The sequence below is a fragment of the Acomys russatus genome, chromosome 21 (genome assembly GCF_903995435.1).
Source record: "Acomys russatus chromosome 21, mAcoRus1.1, whole genome shotgun sequence".
Taxonomy (NCBI): Eukaryota; Metazoa; Chordata; class Mammalia; order Rodentia; family Muridae; genus Acomys; species Acomys russatus.
This window is the reverse complement of record NC_067157.1, coordinates 28376996-28392130: the sequence shown is the minus strand read 5'-3', so window position 1 is coordinate 28392130 and position 15135 is coordinate 28376996. Positions and strand designations below refer to the sequence as shown.

The window sequence follows — 15135 nt, the reverse complement described above, 5'->3', positions numbered from 1 at the left end:
TGACACAAGTAGCTTTGCTGTGATTTAATCAAGAATGCCTACCGAAGGAGTACTCAAAAACACTCTAGGGACTAAGATTACAGCTCAATTGGCTAAGGCACCTGCTTTGCAAGCATATGGACCTGAGTTCAATCCCCAACACCCACATTAAAAGCCTGCATGGTAGCCTGGTGATCATAGCAGTGGGCAGGACCAGAATGCTCTCTGGAGCTCACTCACCAGACAGTCTAACCTAACTGATGAGTTGTAGGCCAATGAGAGAACATGCCTCTAAGGAGGCAGGCAGAATTCTTGAGGATGATACCTATGGCTGTCACCCAGCCTCCTCATGCATGTGTACACACATGTATTTATTTAAAAAGCAAGACAACTCTGGCACTGATTGGATGCCTCAGTGGTTGGTGAGCATTGTCATGGTTCAGCACAGAGCAGACCATGTCAACAGGACCTCTTTACTCCACATCATTGCTGAAATGCACAATCAACTGAAACATCAACATATGCTCTTTGAGGGTGAAGTTCTTAGTTTTCTCTTTTACAGAAAGTCACACACACTGGTATGGTGGTGACCAAGATCTGAACTTCAGTTGTCTGTCTCCATTACTTGACTTCCTCAACTGTTTGCTTTTGTAACATAGCCCCTTTCAGTTATCCAGATGGTATGGGATGGCTTTGGCACTGGTTGCACTCTCGAGTTTGGTATCCTAAGAATGTGATCCCTAGAGGACTGGATGCAAAGAAATACCAGAAGAGTTGTGGAAAAAAAAGCAGGAAGAGACATCAGTAGAGGGTGAGTGGGTTAGCCTGCCCAATTGTAGATGCCTCAACTTGGTCCTGCTTGGGGACATCTGCAGTCTTCGTAGGACTCACACCTGTGTGTTCTCCCCTACACTTTGAGGCACAAATATCATAAATACATCAAATACTATCAGTTAATGGCTAAGATTTCCATTTGGAGCTTATTCCTCAGCTCCTGGCCTCTGTTGCTCAACGGTCCTATACATCTCACAAGCCTGACAGGTTGCAAGTAGACAGTGATGGGTCCTGTTACTCATTCCTTGTAATTAAAGCTTTAATAACCCAAAAGTTTACCCTCTGTTCTTTCTGGGGCAGTAGTGGCCATGCTCAGCTACCACATGGGGCCTTGGCTACAAAGCTGGACACTACAGCCAGAGAAATTCTCATAGGTCAGAAGGCTCCACTGTGTACAACCACAGAGGACAATTCTGTGAAACATTCTTTCCAAAAAGCCATATGAAACCAAATAAATGAATAAAAAATTATAATTATTTTACCTGTATGGTATTTGGACCACTTATGAGCCTCCTATGAACAAGGGGGTCACTGCTGCTGCTGCTGCTGATGTGTTTATCTGTGGCATTTGTGTGTGCACGTGTATATGCATGCCTATGTGGGCAAGTATGAAAGTCAGAGGGTGTTAGAATATCTTTCCTTGACCACTTCTTTGCCTTAGTTTTTGCTATGAAGAAAAGTGACCCAAGGAAAGTATGAATATAAATATGCATTGTAGTCTTTACTTTGTTAAAACAGATATATTGTAGGGTTTAAATATGTTCCCCTATATACTACACTTTCTACACTGAAAATACTATTTTGATAAGCAGAAATAAAATAAATGCACATAGTCATATTCAATACTTATAAGGCCTTTGAGATTTTTGTTCTCTCTCTCCCTCCACCCCCATCCCTCTCCCTCTCTTTATTATTCTCATACAATACATTCCAACCACAACTTTCTCTCCCACCCCAAGGTCTTTATTCTCTTATTTAAGCCATTGCTAATGCTATCGAATGAAACTTAAAATGGCTGAGTTGATGAAGAAGACATTGAAGAGCTTTCCTCCAATTCAATTTAATGTGCTTCAGATGTTTTCAGCACTCAGCTAATTTGTATAAAATTCCTGTGTGCTGGCACCCAACCTGGACTTCTTTCCTTTAACCACAAGATGTTAGTAAGACTTCTTCAACTAGGCCAGAAGACCACATATCGCAGTGTTTACTCAACAAATATTTATTAGGGACCCCTCTGGTCCTGAGTGCATCAGCCAGTCACCTCTTGAGCATGATCTGGGCAGTTAGACAAAGGCTCTTTGTTTTAGCTGTTCTGGGGTAGCCACAGCCTGCCATGTTTATGATGTACCTCTTAATAGTTGTGGTGCAAGAGCTCTTAAAGTTGTGGTACAAAAACTCTTGAAATGGTGGTGCAAATGTTTTGAGTGAAAGATTTCCAGAATAAGACCTAGAACATAGCTCAGCCAGAAAAGTACTTGCCTTGAACACATGAGGACCCGATCCCCCTGCCTTCTGCCCCCCAAAAAATGTTGGCCTGGTATACTTGTTGTCCCAGGCTTGGCAAGCCCAGATCAAAGGAGGCCCGAGGCAGGCAGCCCAGCTTTATTGGAAAAATTCTACACCAGAGAAGGAAAGATCTGTCTTTAAAAAATCTGAAGTTAACTACAAACACACACAGAGAGAGAGAGAGAGAGAGACAGACAGACAGACAGACAGACAGACAGACAGACAGACAGACAGAGACAGAGACAGAGAGACAGAGAGACATTCTCCTCCCAATAGAATATCTCCTGATGGGTTCAAAGTAGTCACATTAGAGTACAGGACCCCTTACAAAGTTCTATGGAAATAAATCTGCACTTTTTCTTTAGTGATTTGACCATCAGCATTGTTCTGTGAAACTCATGCTATACAAGAAAGATGCAATATCACACATTGCATGTATTGTAAACATCTGATAGCACTTGCAGATGTACATGATTACCTTATGAACTGTGACTAGACAAAAGAGGATTCCCCAGTTGTGAATCTTGCCCACATTCCAGAGTCTGCAGTTAAGACACTTGATGACCATAAAGTTGTCACTGGCTGAGCTGTGCAGACTCCTCATCTGCTCTGAGCTTCCAGCTCCTCTCTGTGCAGTCCATTAGCTGGTCATTTGTTGATGCTGTCTTCGGTGCTAGGCACAGCTGTACTGACTGAGAATCCAATTGCTGGATAACAGACAGTACTTGCCCTGCAAGAACTCAGCTTAGTGGGGAAGTCAGATCTATAACTGATTTTATTTCTACATGATGAATGCCATCATAGAAGCATAACATGATGTTATGGTGCACCTAATTCCTACTATGTCACCTCCAATTTCTCCTAAGACTTCATGACTTAATTTTTTAAAGACACGTCAACACACAGGTATACATCTCATTCCAAAAACATGGAAATGCAAGTCATAAATCTTTTATCATCGCAAAGCGATTTAGTAAGGAGTTTGGAGTCTGTTTGACTCGAGTAATGAGAAGACCAAGGAGCTTTACCCTCTGGGATTTCCCTCTTCTTATTGCCTAGTGCCACACCTTGCACTCCATGGCGTGAACTTGTCATGCAGATAGAAACAATCTGGCTTTTTGTTATCGGGCACATAGTGTTCAGTCATAAGACACATCATCCCTACTGAACCTCACTACTACATGTGGGCCACTTTTAGGCCAGAAGAAGAGGAAGAAGAAGAAGAAGAAGAAGAAGAAGAAGAAGAAGAAGAAGAAGAAGAAGAAGAAGAGGAAGAGGAAGAGGAGGAGGAGGAAGAGGAGGAAGAAGAGGAGGAGGAAAAAGAAAATTATTATTATTATTATTACTATTATTACTATTGTTATTATTTAAAAGGATTTTAAATACAATATTACCTCCTCCTACTCCTCCCAGCTCCTTCCCCCATCCCCATCTGCCCAACTCCATGTCCTTTCTCTCTCTTTAAAAAACAAACACCCAAGAAACTCACACACACACACACACAAAATCCCACAAAAACAGAAACCAAAATATATAAGCAAAAAATCAAAACACAATATGAAACAAAGATCAAAACACAATATGAAACAAAAAGTCTATTAAAGTCTATTAAAATGCCAGCGAGTTCACTTTGCATTGGCCATCTACTGCTGCCAAGAGGCCTATCCATAAAGTATGAGACTCCACTGAAGAGAACTAATTTTTTTTTCCTTTACAAGTGGGTATCAATTATTGATAGCTACTTGAATAGAGGTGGGAGCCTGTAGCCACTTCCCCACCTCAATACCAGGACCCCATCTGCGTTGAACCCAAGGCACAAGAAACTTAACCAAGGCCTCTAGGACTCCCTCTTGGTGCAGACTCAAGATCTGGAATGTTCCTCCTTTGAAGCACTAAGCGGAGGCCAAGGCATTCCTCCTTCAGAGAGCTTCCCGGTCATAATAGTCTCTAAGACGGACAAGCACTTAAATTTCCCTCGGGGCTCTGGTTTTCGCTTAAGACAAAATCAGAAACAACCAGAATTATTTCCAGTTTCCGTGCTACAACTTTGCTCCCCAGTAGCAATGAGCTTAGAGTCCACCTTGGACAGAGAGGATGGGAGGAGGACTGCGAACCCAGTGACCCCGCCTCCCTGAGCAATGCCCTTATGTAGCACTATTGCTCACATTGCCTTCTGAAAGGCCCCAGGAGCCCCTCCTTCTGTTTGACTGAATACAGCTGGTAGGTACTTCCTCAGCAAAGTTTTTGAATGTCTACGCTCTATCTGGCTTGCTTAACACCAGCCGTTCTGAACTCTAACGTATAGTAGCATCACCTGGAGAGTTTTTCCCGATATGAGTGCCTGTGATGTGACCCACTTAGCAGCTTGTATGGAAGATTGGTATCTGTTTATTTTTTGTTGTTCCCTGGATATTGACATATATAGCTAGAGGGATGACTTGAACTCTCACGTACCCTTCCCATGTTCCTAAGCTCACTATTTTGTGTGGACTCACTGGCTAATATGGCGTCTACCTGTCGCTACTGCCACACCTTCCATTGCTGGGGTTATAGGAGTTTACTACCACGCCTGACTTTCATATGTGTATAGCACACTGAACTCAGGACTCATGACTGTACAATGACATTTTAACCCACTGTGCCCAAGATAAACTTTTACTGGCTTGGTAAAGCAAATAAGATGAGTTGTGTTTGATGAAGCCACCTGATAAAGACTTTTCAGAGCAGGGAAAGCCTGAAGCTCTAACAGGCTGACAACTGTGTCGTTCATCTTCATGCCTGTGTGCTCAGCACTTCAGCACACAGAAGGCTGGCAAAGGATATTGTTCAGTTTCTTATGTAGACCATGATGAGAAAAAAATTGAAAAGCATAGAGTTGGGCTGGAAAATGGAGCTTAGGAACATAATTTTCTAAATGGTTCTGGTGGGTGTTGGGGGAAAGGCATCATCGCTTTAAGCAGTTTAGCCACTGTTCCAGTAAATAACGGCCCCCCACCGCCAGCAATCATGATTCAACTAGGTGGGGGGGGGGGCGCGGGAGGAACAAGCAAATTAGCAGGAGTCTTATTAGAAGAAGGGTTTCAGAATGATATGAGAGGGTGTAATCAGGCTTGAAAATGTCTAAAACAATACAGGACTCATGTCATTGTTAGAATTATAGGACACATTTTTAGAAGCTAAACTCCTTCTGTGAGGTGTTTCAGCCTTTTCTTTCTTTCTTTCTTTCTTTCTTTTTTTTTTTTTTTAATGGTTTTTTGAGACAGGGTTTCTCTGTGTAGCCTTGACTATCCCAGACTCACTTTGTAGACCAGGCTGGCCTCGAACTCATAGTGATTCGCCTGCCTCTGCCTCCCGAGTGCTGGGATTAAAGGCGTGCGCCACCACGCCCGGCCTTTCTTTCTTTCTTTTTTTCTTTTTTTTTAATGAACACTAGAACCCTAGAAAGTAAAACACATAGTTCTCATTTGGAATTTATAAATGAATTCTGGCAGAACTGATAGCTACGAACAGCAATTTGAAGTTAACTCTCCACCATCCTGACCCCTGAGCTTTGATCATAAAGTGACCAGATGGAGGAATGAAACAAGTTCGATTCAAAGGCCAAGTGACCCAGGTGTTTGTGACTGCAAACCTACGAAGGACGAGTGACTGGGCTTACGGCTGCTCTTATCCTTGGTCTTAGTTAAATCTCCCAGAGTGCTTCTTGGTAACTATAAGAATATAAAAGTTAAGGGCAACTCTAATAAGCTGGGGTCAAACCCTGGGACCCATGTAAACACAGAAGGACACAGTCGCATCACAGAGCCCTGCTGTGACCTGCACTGTGTGCTGTGGCACCTGCTCACACCCCCCACACCCCCCCACACCCCCCACACACGTACACATAAATAATAAAGACATAAAATGAACTGACTCCCCTTGGGCCCTACTCCTTCTCTTCTTCCTCAGTCTCACAGGGTAAGTTATAGATCTCTCTGAGGTGATCTGCTGGAGATAAAGGATGCAAGTTGTTTGCACAGTCAAGACTGTCTAATTACACAGTCAATAAATTCTTTTGTGTGGCGGCTGGAGATTTCACCCGATGGCTTGCGCAGACTGTGCAAGTGAGCTGCTGCTCTGTCTCACCAACTTGAGCCATAGACTCTTAAGTTCAAACCCAGCCAGTTCACACACCTCATGGACAGCCTCCTTGAGTGGAATGTGTCTTACTTGGTATCTGTCAGCTTTGTCAGCGTTGATGTATTTCTTGCAAAAATTAATGTGGAAAATGAAATATTATTTTCATAAGAGTTCAAGTCTCTCTCTCTCTCTTTTTTTAAATCGTGCTTTCAAACATGACAGAAAATTGACTCCTTTCTTGCAGTTTTCTGACTTTGCTGCCTAAGTAATTTTTTGAAAGCATGGGACACTCAATCAGTAGCACTCCCGGGCTTGGGCCTATCTACAAACTCAGCTCAGAGCTCCAAACTACAGTGTCTGGCATGGGGTTTGCATTCCAGAAGCACAGCCCGTCCACTTACAGAGGTCCCACCATTCCCAGCTCTTCCGCGGCTGTCACTACACTCCTGGTTGAGCTTTTCCCACTTCCCAGATGCTACCCACCCTGATTGGCCCTCTGTAGTTGTTTGTCTGATAACACCTGTCTTGTTTTTCTGGTAAGGCTGCCGACCCAGATCTGGGCTGTCTGGAGCAAACGTCGTGATAACTAACGTAAGCAAGGCATCGTACTTGATTATTCCAGTTTGCGGTCCCTCCCTCCTAGTGATGGGTGGGATGAGCACCAGTCTAAATAGACAAGACACTGATCTCCACTGAGCACATGATGCTTTCACCTCAGATGCTACCAAGACTGCTACTGTACACAATGGCCTGGACACTGGACCGTATGATGACAGCTGTAGCCTGGGATACTTCTGTTTCAGAATGGCTTGTTCTCTGTCCATAAAGTTAGAAGCTCATTGTACAATGGGATGAGGGGCTAGTCCAGATGAGCTCACGTGCTGTCTGTCAGCAAAGCTCCTAGGAGTCTTCATGTCTCAGCTTTTAGACTTCGGGAAAATGAAAATGAAAAATGGAAAAGGGGTGTGGGGAACCGGAGAAGAAACAAAAGTCTTTTAATATTTTATTAAAATATAAAAAAAAAAACTGTTCCTTTGTGGCTAATACTTTAGTGTTATATTAGAAATTCTAAATCATGCTCACAGCAGTCTGTCCCATTATCTTCCTTGGAGTTTAACAAATTTATTAAATAAAATTCCCTCCTATGTAGGGTGCTTTACCTCAAGTCTTACCTTTTTACAGCTTTAATTAGATGGATGCACCCCTTTAATATTTAATACAAATTTATTTCGTGGAAGCCAAACTTGATCCAATTAGCATTGCTGGCTGGTGTGCTCACACACAGTGCCCATTTTTCTTGTTTATTTTCCTGTTATTTTATAAGGTATTTAGAGCTAGGATTTGCCCTGCCTTTTGACATATTTTCAAGGTTTCAGAAACTCAACATGAAGCTACTTGATGCATTTTTTTCCCTCATTGGATGTGGAGGGTTTTCTTCTTCATAACAATGTTGAATCAGCTAGGCAAAAGTAATATTTAGTATTCAGAAAGAGCAGAGTGAAAAACTACCAATTTTTATTTTCTTATGCTTGTCTGAATTCATCATCTGAAAATTGCGTTTTTACCAGAAGCAAACTGGAGAAAGCTTTTTCCCAACTAAAAAACAAATAAACAAACAAACAAACAAACAAACCACACACATACCCCCCAAAAAGAACCTGTGGGTCAAAATATTGTTTTTCTTTCCTATTTCCTTCTCTCATCACTGGCTGACTGCAGGGCAGATCCTCTTCTCTGCATACCACGGAAGCTTTGTTTTTAGAGGTTAGTCCTCTTCTCTCTCTCTCTCTTTCTCTTTCCTACTTTTCAAGTTTTTTTTCTCTTACTCCCCACAAGGAAGCCAGAAGTGTGACATAAAGGTGTGATTTTTAATTTACACCAGAGTCTTGCAAATAATGACTTTTCACACCCTGCGATAGCTGCTTAGCCTGGGGGAGGAGTTCTGTGGCTACTGTTTTTGAAGGAAATTAAACCCACTGTTGAAATCCAGAAGGTGTTCTTCTGTGTTTAACCCTTGTTTTCGGTTTTTCCAGTCGGCATGTGTGGATACTGAGGAGTATGCGGCCCATTACTTTGAAGTTTCTTGTTTTCTAGGAATTTGCTTTTGAAGGCTGTTGCTCTCAGGCTGAATGACAGGGGCATCTGTTCTCTACCCACAATTCTTTCTCTGATGTTGGTAACTATAACTTATTTAAAATCACAAATGCAGAAATTGAAAACAGACACACACACTCACACACACATACTCACATACAGACACAGACACAAACACACAGACACACTCACACACACATACTCACATACAGACACAGACACACACACACAGACACACTCACACACACAGACCCACACACAGACACACACAGACACACACAGAAACACACACACACCTATAATTCCAATTCCACCAAGGGGATCTTTTTTCTTTGTCTTTACAGAATAACTGGTATCACACAGCAAAATGATATATCGTATGGAATAAAAGTCAACATTAAAAATAATGTTGACCCAGGTGCATGCCTTTAATTCCAGCACTCGGAAGGCGGAGGCAGGTGGATCTCTGTGGGTTCAAGACTAGCCTGGTCTACAAAGTGAGTCCAGGACAGCCAGGGCTCTGGTTACACAGAGAAACCCTGTCTCAAAAAAAAAAAAAAAAAAAAAAAAGTAAATAAATAAAAAAAAGAAGGAAAGAAAAGAATGCTGAAAGATTAAAATATTTTATAATTGTTTTTTTTGTTTCTGTCACATCTTTAGACCTCTCCTGGGTTAAATTAGAAAGACAGGAAAAAAGCTTCCTGGAGGAAACTGCAAAATTGTGGATGCTGCTAACTGAGGTTGGTTGTGTGTAAAATTAGTGAATAGTTAAGGACATGCCTTGCAAAGTCTGTGTTTGCTGCTTTCACTGTGACGACATTAACCTCTTCAATTATTTCCTAATTTTGAATCTGCCCAAACAAATATATATTTGTGTATATTTAGTAAATATATATATATATATATATATATATATATATATATATACTAAATATGTATCTTTAGTATACACCACACACAGATAGCTTTACCAGGAACAACGGTGTTTGGTACCATCTGAGAGCATACTGCAATACATAGAAGTAACCCTGGAAGGATGGGAGAAGGATGCATAAGGTCATTTTCCCCTGAGAAAGTTGCCTCCAACTTCATCGGCTAACCAGAGCTGCAAGGATGGTGGGACGTCCCCACTCCTAGCTGGGAGCACAAGGGGTTAAGCCATCCTGGTTTACTCATATGTCTCAGTCAGGTTTCCATCTGATCCCTCCTCCCTTTCTCCCCTGCCCACCCCTCTGTAAATGTCAACCACTTCCTGATGATTTCACACCTTTCTGTTCTTTGTGAAGAAACCTGGGTGTTAATGGTACAGGACTGGGTGCCATTGTATGCTCCGGCTGTCTGTTAGTTCAGCTGAGGGATGCCTGTGGAAATAAAGTAGGAGAAGGTGAAGAGATAAAGACTAGACAATAGGATAAAATACACCTTTAAAGGAATTATTTGTTTTATTAGCAACTTTTAAGTGTGCATTGTAAAAACTTTTTAAAAAGCTAAGTGGTGTAGTAAAAGTAGAAAGCTGACTGTTTAAAAAACTAATCAAAGACCAAAGACCAACAATCAGGGAGGAAGGAAGGAAGGAAGGAAGGAAGGAAGGAAGGAAGGAAGGAAGGAAGGCAAGCTAGCCCCACTTTTCCTTCCACAGGTGTATTGACAAGAATCCAGCAATGGAAAAGTGGTCAGTTGACCAGGTCTGCATGTGGTTGGTGGAGAAGAACTTGGGTGAGCTAGTCCCCAGGTTTCAAGGTGAGTTGTTTACACTTTCAGGGGATTTTATTCGAGCCATGCGGCTGTGCAGGTGCCCTCTGTTGTGAGAGCCGCTTTTGTTGCTTAGTGTCTGCCTGTTGTGGAAGAGGCGTTGTTCTGATGGAGAGCTTATCGCCTTCCCACAAATGGGGCAGTTTCCAGTTTCTCAGCATCCTCTGAAGAGAATACTATTTCTAGGCAATTGCCAACTCCTGGGAGTTACATTTGATACAGACTTTGTGTGTTTCTTTTGTCTTACATAATTGCATGTGTTTTATACAGCGTGGGCTGTGCCAGGGTTAAATATCAAACTGGCAGATATTATTAAAATAGCCCCCCCCCAAGACCTTCTATTCCATTGAGCTGTTAAAACTGGTCTCCAGAAGGGTATTCATGTACAAACAAGAAAGGTTTTTATTGGGGCTCCCTGTTCTGGTAAGTTCTTAGTGGCAGGCATCAATTGGAAGTTATCAGGACCTTGACAGATAATTCTGTAACTGCCATCTCAAGCTTACATGATCCTTTCAGTGCCAGAGCTAGGTTTATCTTTCTCTGGTGCCCACGTTTTCCTAGAATGTGTGATATGAAAGCTGATTTTCTTTTCCCTAGAAGAAGAAGTCAGTGGGGCTGCACTCCTGGCACTTAACGACCGGATGGTACAACAACTGGTGAAGAAAATTGGACACCAGGCTGTTCTGATGGACTTCATTAAAAAATACAAGGAAAGCAATCAAGGGCCGAAGCCCATTGGAGGCCCCAGAGGGATGTCCCTGCTGACCCTGGCCCAAGCGGTCCCTGAGTGAGTGTGAGGGTGAACGGCGGCTTGGTTTCCAGTCCCTGGTTTTGCATGGCTGTTGCCTTGTAGCTAGGAATCACAGCAGTTTCAAAACTGTGGCCTTTTTTTCAGCTAGGTGGTGTGCACAGGCTTTCTAATAGTTGGCTAATTCTTATGAAGAGTTGTGTCAGGATTTGCTGTTTTTATTCCTACTGTTCATTGAACACAGACCGTGGTTGTGAAGGCAATCCTGCAGGCAGGAAGTTCATGCGTGACGCGGTATGAAACTAACAGTAGAAATATGTGAGTTAAGTATGGAAATAAGATGGACAGCTGTAAATGGGCTACTAAGGGGGCCTGTGGCTGCCCCTTTGCCTTGTCCCAAGGTACTTGTTTCTGTGTGTGTTTATTTGTTTAGGTCTCTCTGTGGTGACACATTTATTCTCTCTTCTCAAGGCCCTCACAATGGAATTTGCTAGCCCCTCTGCCACAATTAAGTTTCATGATTCTTTGAAAATTAACCATAAAATAAGGGGTCCTGTGACAGAAATCATGTAGAAAAGTCACCAGTGTCAGAGGGTGGGAGGGTGGCTTTGTTCGTGGGTTTGCTTTTATCTTTGACTTTGCAGTCTAAAGGGATGATAATGCGGTTTACCAATTAAAATGTTCTGCACATCTGTGCCTCAAGAGCCTTTCAGGTACTCTGATTTAATGGCTCCGAATTTGAGACTTGGGAAGACATTTAAGGTAAAAATTTGCTATTGACCAACTACTCTTCTTATAAAAAAAAAAAGAAAGAAAGAAAAAGAAAGAAAGAAAGAAAAGAAAAGAAAAAGAAAAAGAAAGAAAAGATGTGCTGGTATCATTTTTTTTTTTAATGTCTTCCCTAGAATTAGGCCTGAAATTATAAATATTTCTCTTTTTCTTCATAAACAATATAATGTTAGAGAGGCTTGGCTTATGTAATTTGATTTCTAGAATATTTGGATTATTGGATTATTTGGGGCAGGTAGCCATGAAGGGATAGTCTTAAATTGGGATAAAGAGTTTGGCATGGTTAACTTGTAATTCCACTATGTGAGAGGTTGAGGCAGAAGGATTACTGTGAAGTTGAGGCTGATCTTGGCTACAGGGCTTGATGTTGTCTTCAAAAAAATAATAACAGCAACAATTACAAATGAGGCCAGACTGGAAACTCCTCCACGTGATTGCTTTGAAGGGTTCCTTCCATGGATGGTTGCCGCATGGTCGTGGCTCTGGGGCTTTCTGTGAAGTTCCCACTGTAACCTTTTAATTCTCTCTAGCCAAGGGGAGGGGTGAGCTTCAAAGAGAGGGCAAAGTTATTTTAGGGTGGCTAGAACTTCTGAGCTGGAAGTCCCTCCCTGTTAACTGGAATCTTAATTTGCCCTGGGCACAGCCCAGAAGAAAGCTGGCAGCCTGCAAGTCACTTATCTGCTCGGTAGCACCCTGGCACTGGTTGGACTGCCAAGAGCTTGGGGCCTTCGTTCTTGGTTTTATCGCTGACTTGAGCGAATTTTGTTCCATGCTGGATGCCTTATATCTTCATCTGCACACCGGCAAAGTAATTGCACTCCTAACTGCTTGAATTCACACTATGAAACACTACAACCTTGGGGCAAATCTGCCCTCATCAGACCAACATAGTCCTTGTTAATTATGAAGCTTTTTAGGTTTTTGTTGTTTTGTTTTGTTTTTCTGATACAGGGTTTCTTTGTGTAGTGCCAACTGTCCCAGAACTCACTTACGTAGACCAGGCTAGCCTCAAACTCAGAGATCTGCCTGCCTCTTCCTCCCAAGTGCTGGGATTAAAGGTGTGTGCCATATAAAGCTTTCTTAACCAGGATATGACAGCTAGCTTCAAGTGTAGCCAAGACTAGGCATACAGTAGCCCAGAGAGGTATGACTGTTGAGTTTACTGCTCTGTTCAGCAAGTTCCCAACTTCCCGTAAGGATCTGTGTAGCCTTGTATTTAGGTAACAGTATTCTGGTGTGAAGTCACAATGTGCTTGTTGGTTATATTTGCATATTATCACTTGAATGTGGTCAGTTGAGGATGACAGTGAGCAGATATGAATACATACCATCGAATCAAATACTTGTAGTAACTGCTTTATAAAGACAGGTAACTTGATGTAGCCCTACAGTTATGCAACTAAACATGTGATTTTTAGGTCCTTGTTATATTTGCTACTCATACAACCTGGGCCATTTACTTGACTATTATTTTTACTTTAAGCCTGCTCAACTGGAAGATGCAATGGAGAATCAATTATTATGTGGGCCCGTTCTTAAGAGTCTATAATTAGTTAGGACTGAGAGATAAAGGCTTGCAGGTGTTTTCATTGGATCTGGCAGAAAAGTCACTGACTAGGAAGTTGGAGACAATAGGTACAGATTCTGACACTATTATTGTGTAGCCTGTGGCCGTGAGCAAGCTGCCTTCTATTCTGAGATTCTGGGTTTCCTCACTGGAAATAAATGGAGTATAGATGAAAAGATTTTGTTTTGTTTTCTTTTGTTTCTGTTTTTGTTTTTCCAGACAGGGTTTCTCTGTGTAGCCTTGGCTGTCCTGGACTCCCTTTGTAGACCAGGCTGGCCTTGAACTCACATCGATCTACCTGCCTCTGATTCCTGAGTGCTGGGATTAAAGGCATGCACCACCACACCCAGTGATGAAAAGATCTTTGTGGTGATAAAAACATTCCCTTGAAAATAGTAGGTAGTTGAGATCTGACACAGTTAAGCACTCTAGGAAAAGCAGACTACTTCATAAAGGAAAATTTTCTCTCAACACCATTTACAAACATGCCAGATTGGGATCTGAGGAGATGGAGATGGCTCAGCTATGAAGTGCTTGCTGTGTAGGCATAAAGATGCCAGTTCACTACTCAGTACCCACATGAAGAGGCAGGTGAAGTGGCACACAATTGCAAGCCACTGGGGAGATGGAGAAAGGCAGACACCTGGGGCCACTGTCCAGCCAGCCCAGAGTAATCAGCAAACACCAATCTCTCTCTCTCTCTCTCTCTCTCTCTCTCTCTCTCTCTCTCTCTCTCTCTCTCTCTCTCTCTCTCTCTCTCTCTCTCTCTCTCTCTCTCTCTCTCTCTCTCTCTCTCTCTCTCTCTCACACACACACACACACACACACACACACACACACACACACACACGTATGAATGTTGCCAGACTGATGAAGACAGCAAGGTGAACTGGCATAGTCTTAGCCATGAGTCTCCTGCAAGCTTGGATTAGGAAGAAGATGGACTGAGCCCTCCCCTTCTAACATCATGAGATCCATGGTTTCTGCTCCTATTTAACATCCCATGACCATTGCACGGCTCTTCCACTTTGCTACAGGCATGGACAAAATTCCAGTCACAGCAGCTACGGGGACCAGACGTCTTTGCATCCAGCGAAGAACGTTGATAATAGACTCATTGACCCGAGAGTGCTGAAGCAGAGGTGAGATTCCAGCTGTATAAGATTTTAAAGTCGAAAGATGTTTGTCTTAATTTTTTAAAATGAGATTTCATATATTTAAATACACTGCAATTTATAACGTGTTCACTGTCCTAAAGTTAAGCTTTTATGGCAATACTGGGTAGACTGTTCTGATGGTGCTACACACTTCTCTCAGGTGTTTATTCTTAGGTGGGGAAAAGTATATTCACCCATAATAATCTACACGTGTAATTTGTTGATAATGTCCTGTAGAGCTTGAATTGAGTGCAATCTTTGTTTTTTGCTCTCCATTCTGTAGCATGCTTTAAGTTGACCATTCCAGAGGTGTGGGAGGAGGGTACTGTCCTCCTAAGCAGTTCCTCCAATTTCCTACCCTGGATCTGACACTGGGATATTTCAGTGTCTGGATTCCATTGCACCAAGGTGGGTGGGGTGGGGAGTGGTGCTATGGACCTAAAGGACTACATGAGGATTCCAGTGCTCTGACAAAACTGAAAAGGGGTAATAGGTAAGAGCATCCTCCTCTAGCCTTTTACAGTTACCCAGACAAGAGCTCCATGCGGCCACCATGCATGGTAAAGAGTCCCTGTGGTGTAAAACATTTC

General features: G+C 42.5%; 1 protein-coding gene across 1 annotated transcript in view; it reads left to right on the top strand.

Moving 5' to 3' along the window:
- The first annotated feature begins 10133 nt into the window (after positions 1–10133).
- Positions 10134–15135, top strand: part of Samd3 (sterile alpha motif domain containing 3) — a 38355-nt gene continuing 33353 nt past the window's right edge. The window contains 3 exon segments of the mRNA XM_051164282.1: positions 10134–10272; positions 10882–11071; positions 14426–14530. Of these exon segments, the coding sequence (XP_051020239.1) occupies positions 10194–10272; positions 10882–11071; positions 14426–14530 (374 nt within the window). The 5' untranslated portion in view covers positions 10134–10193.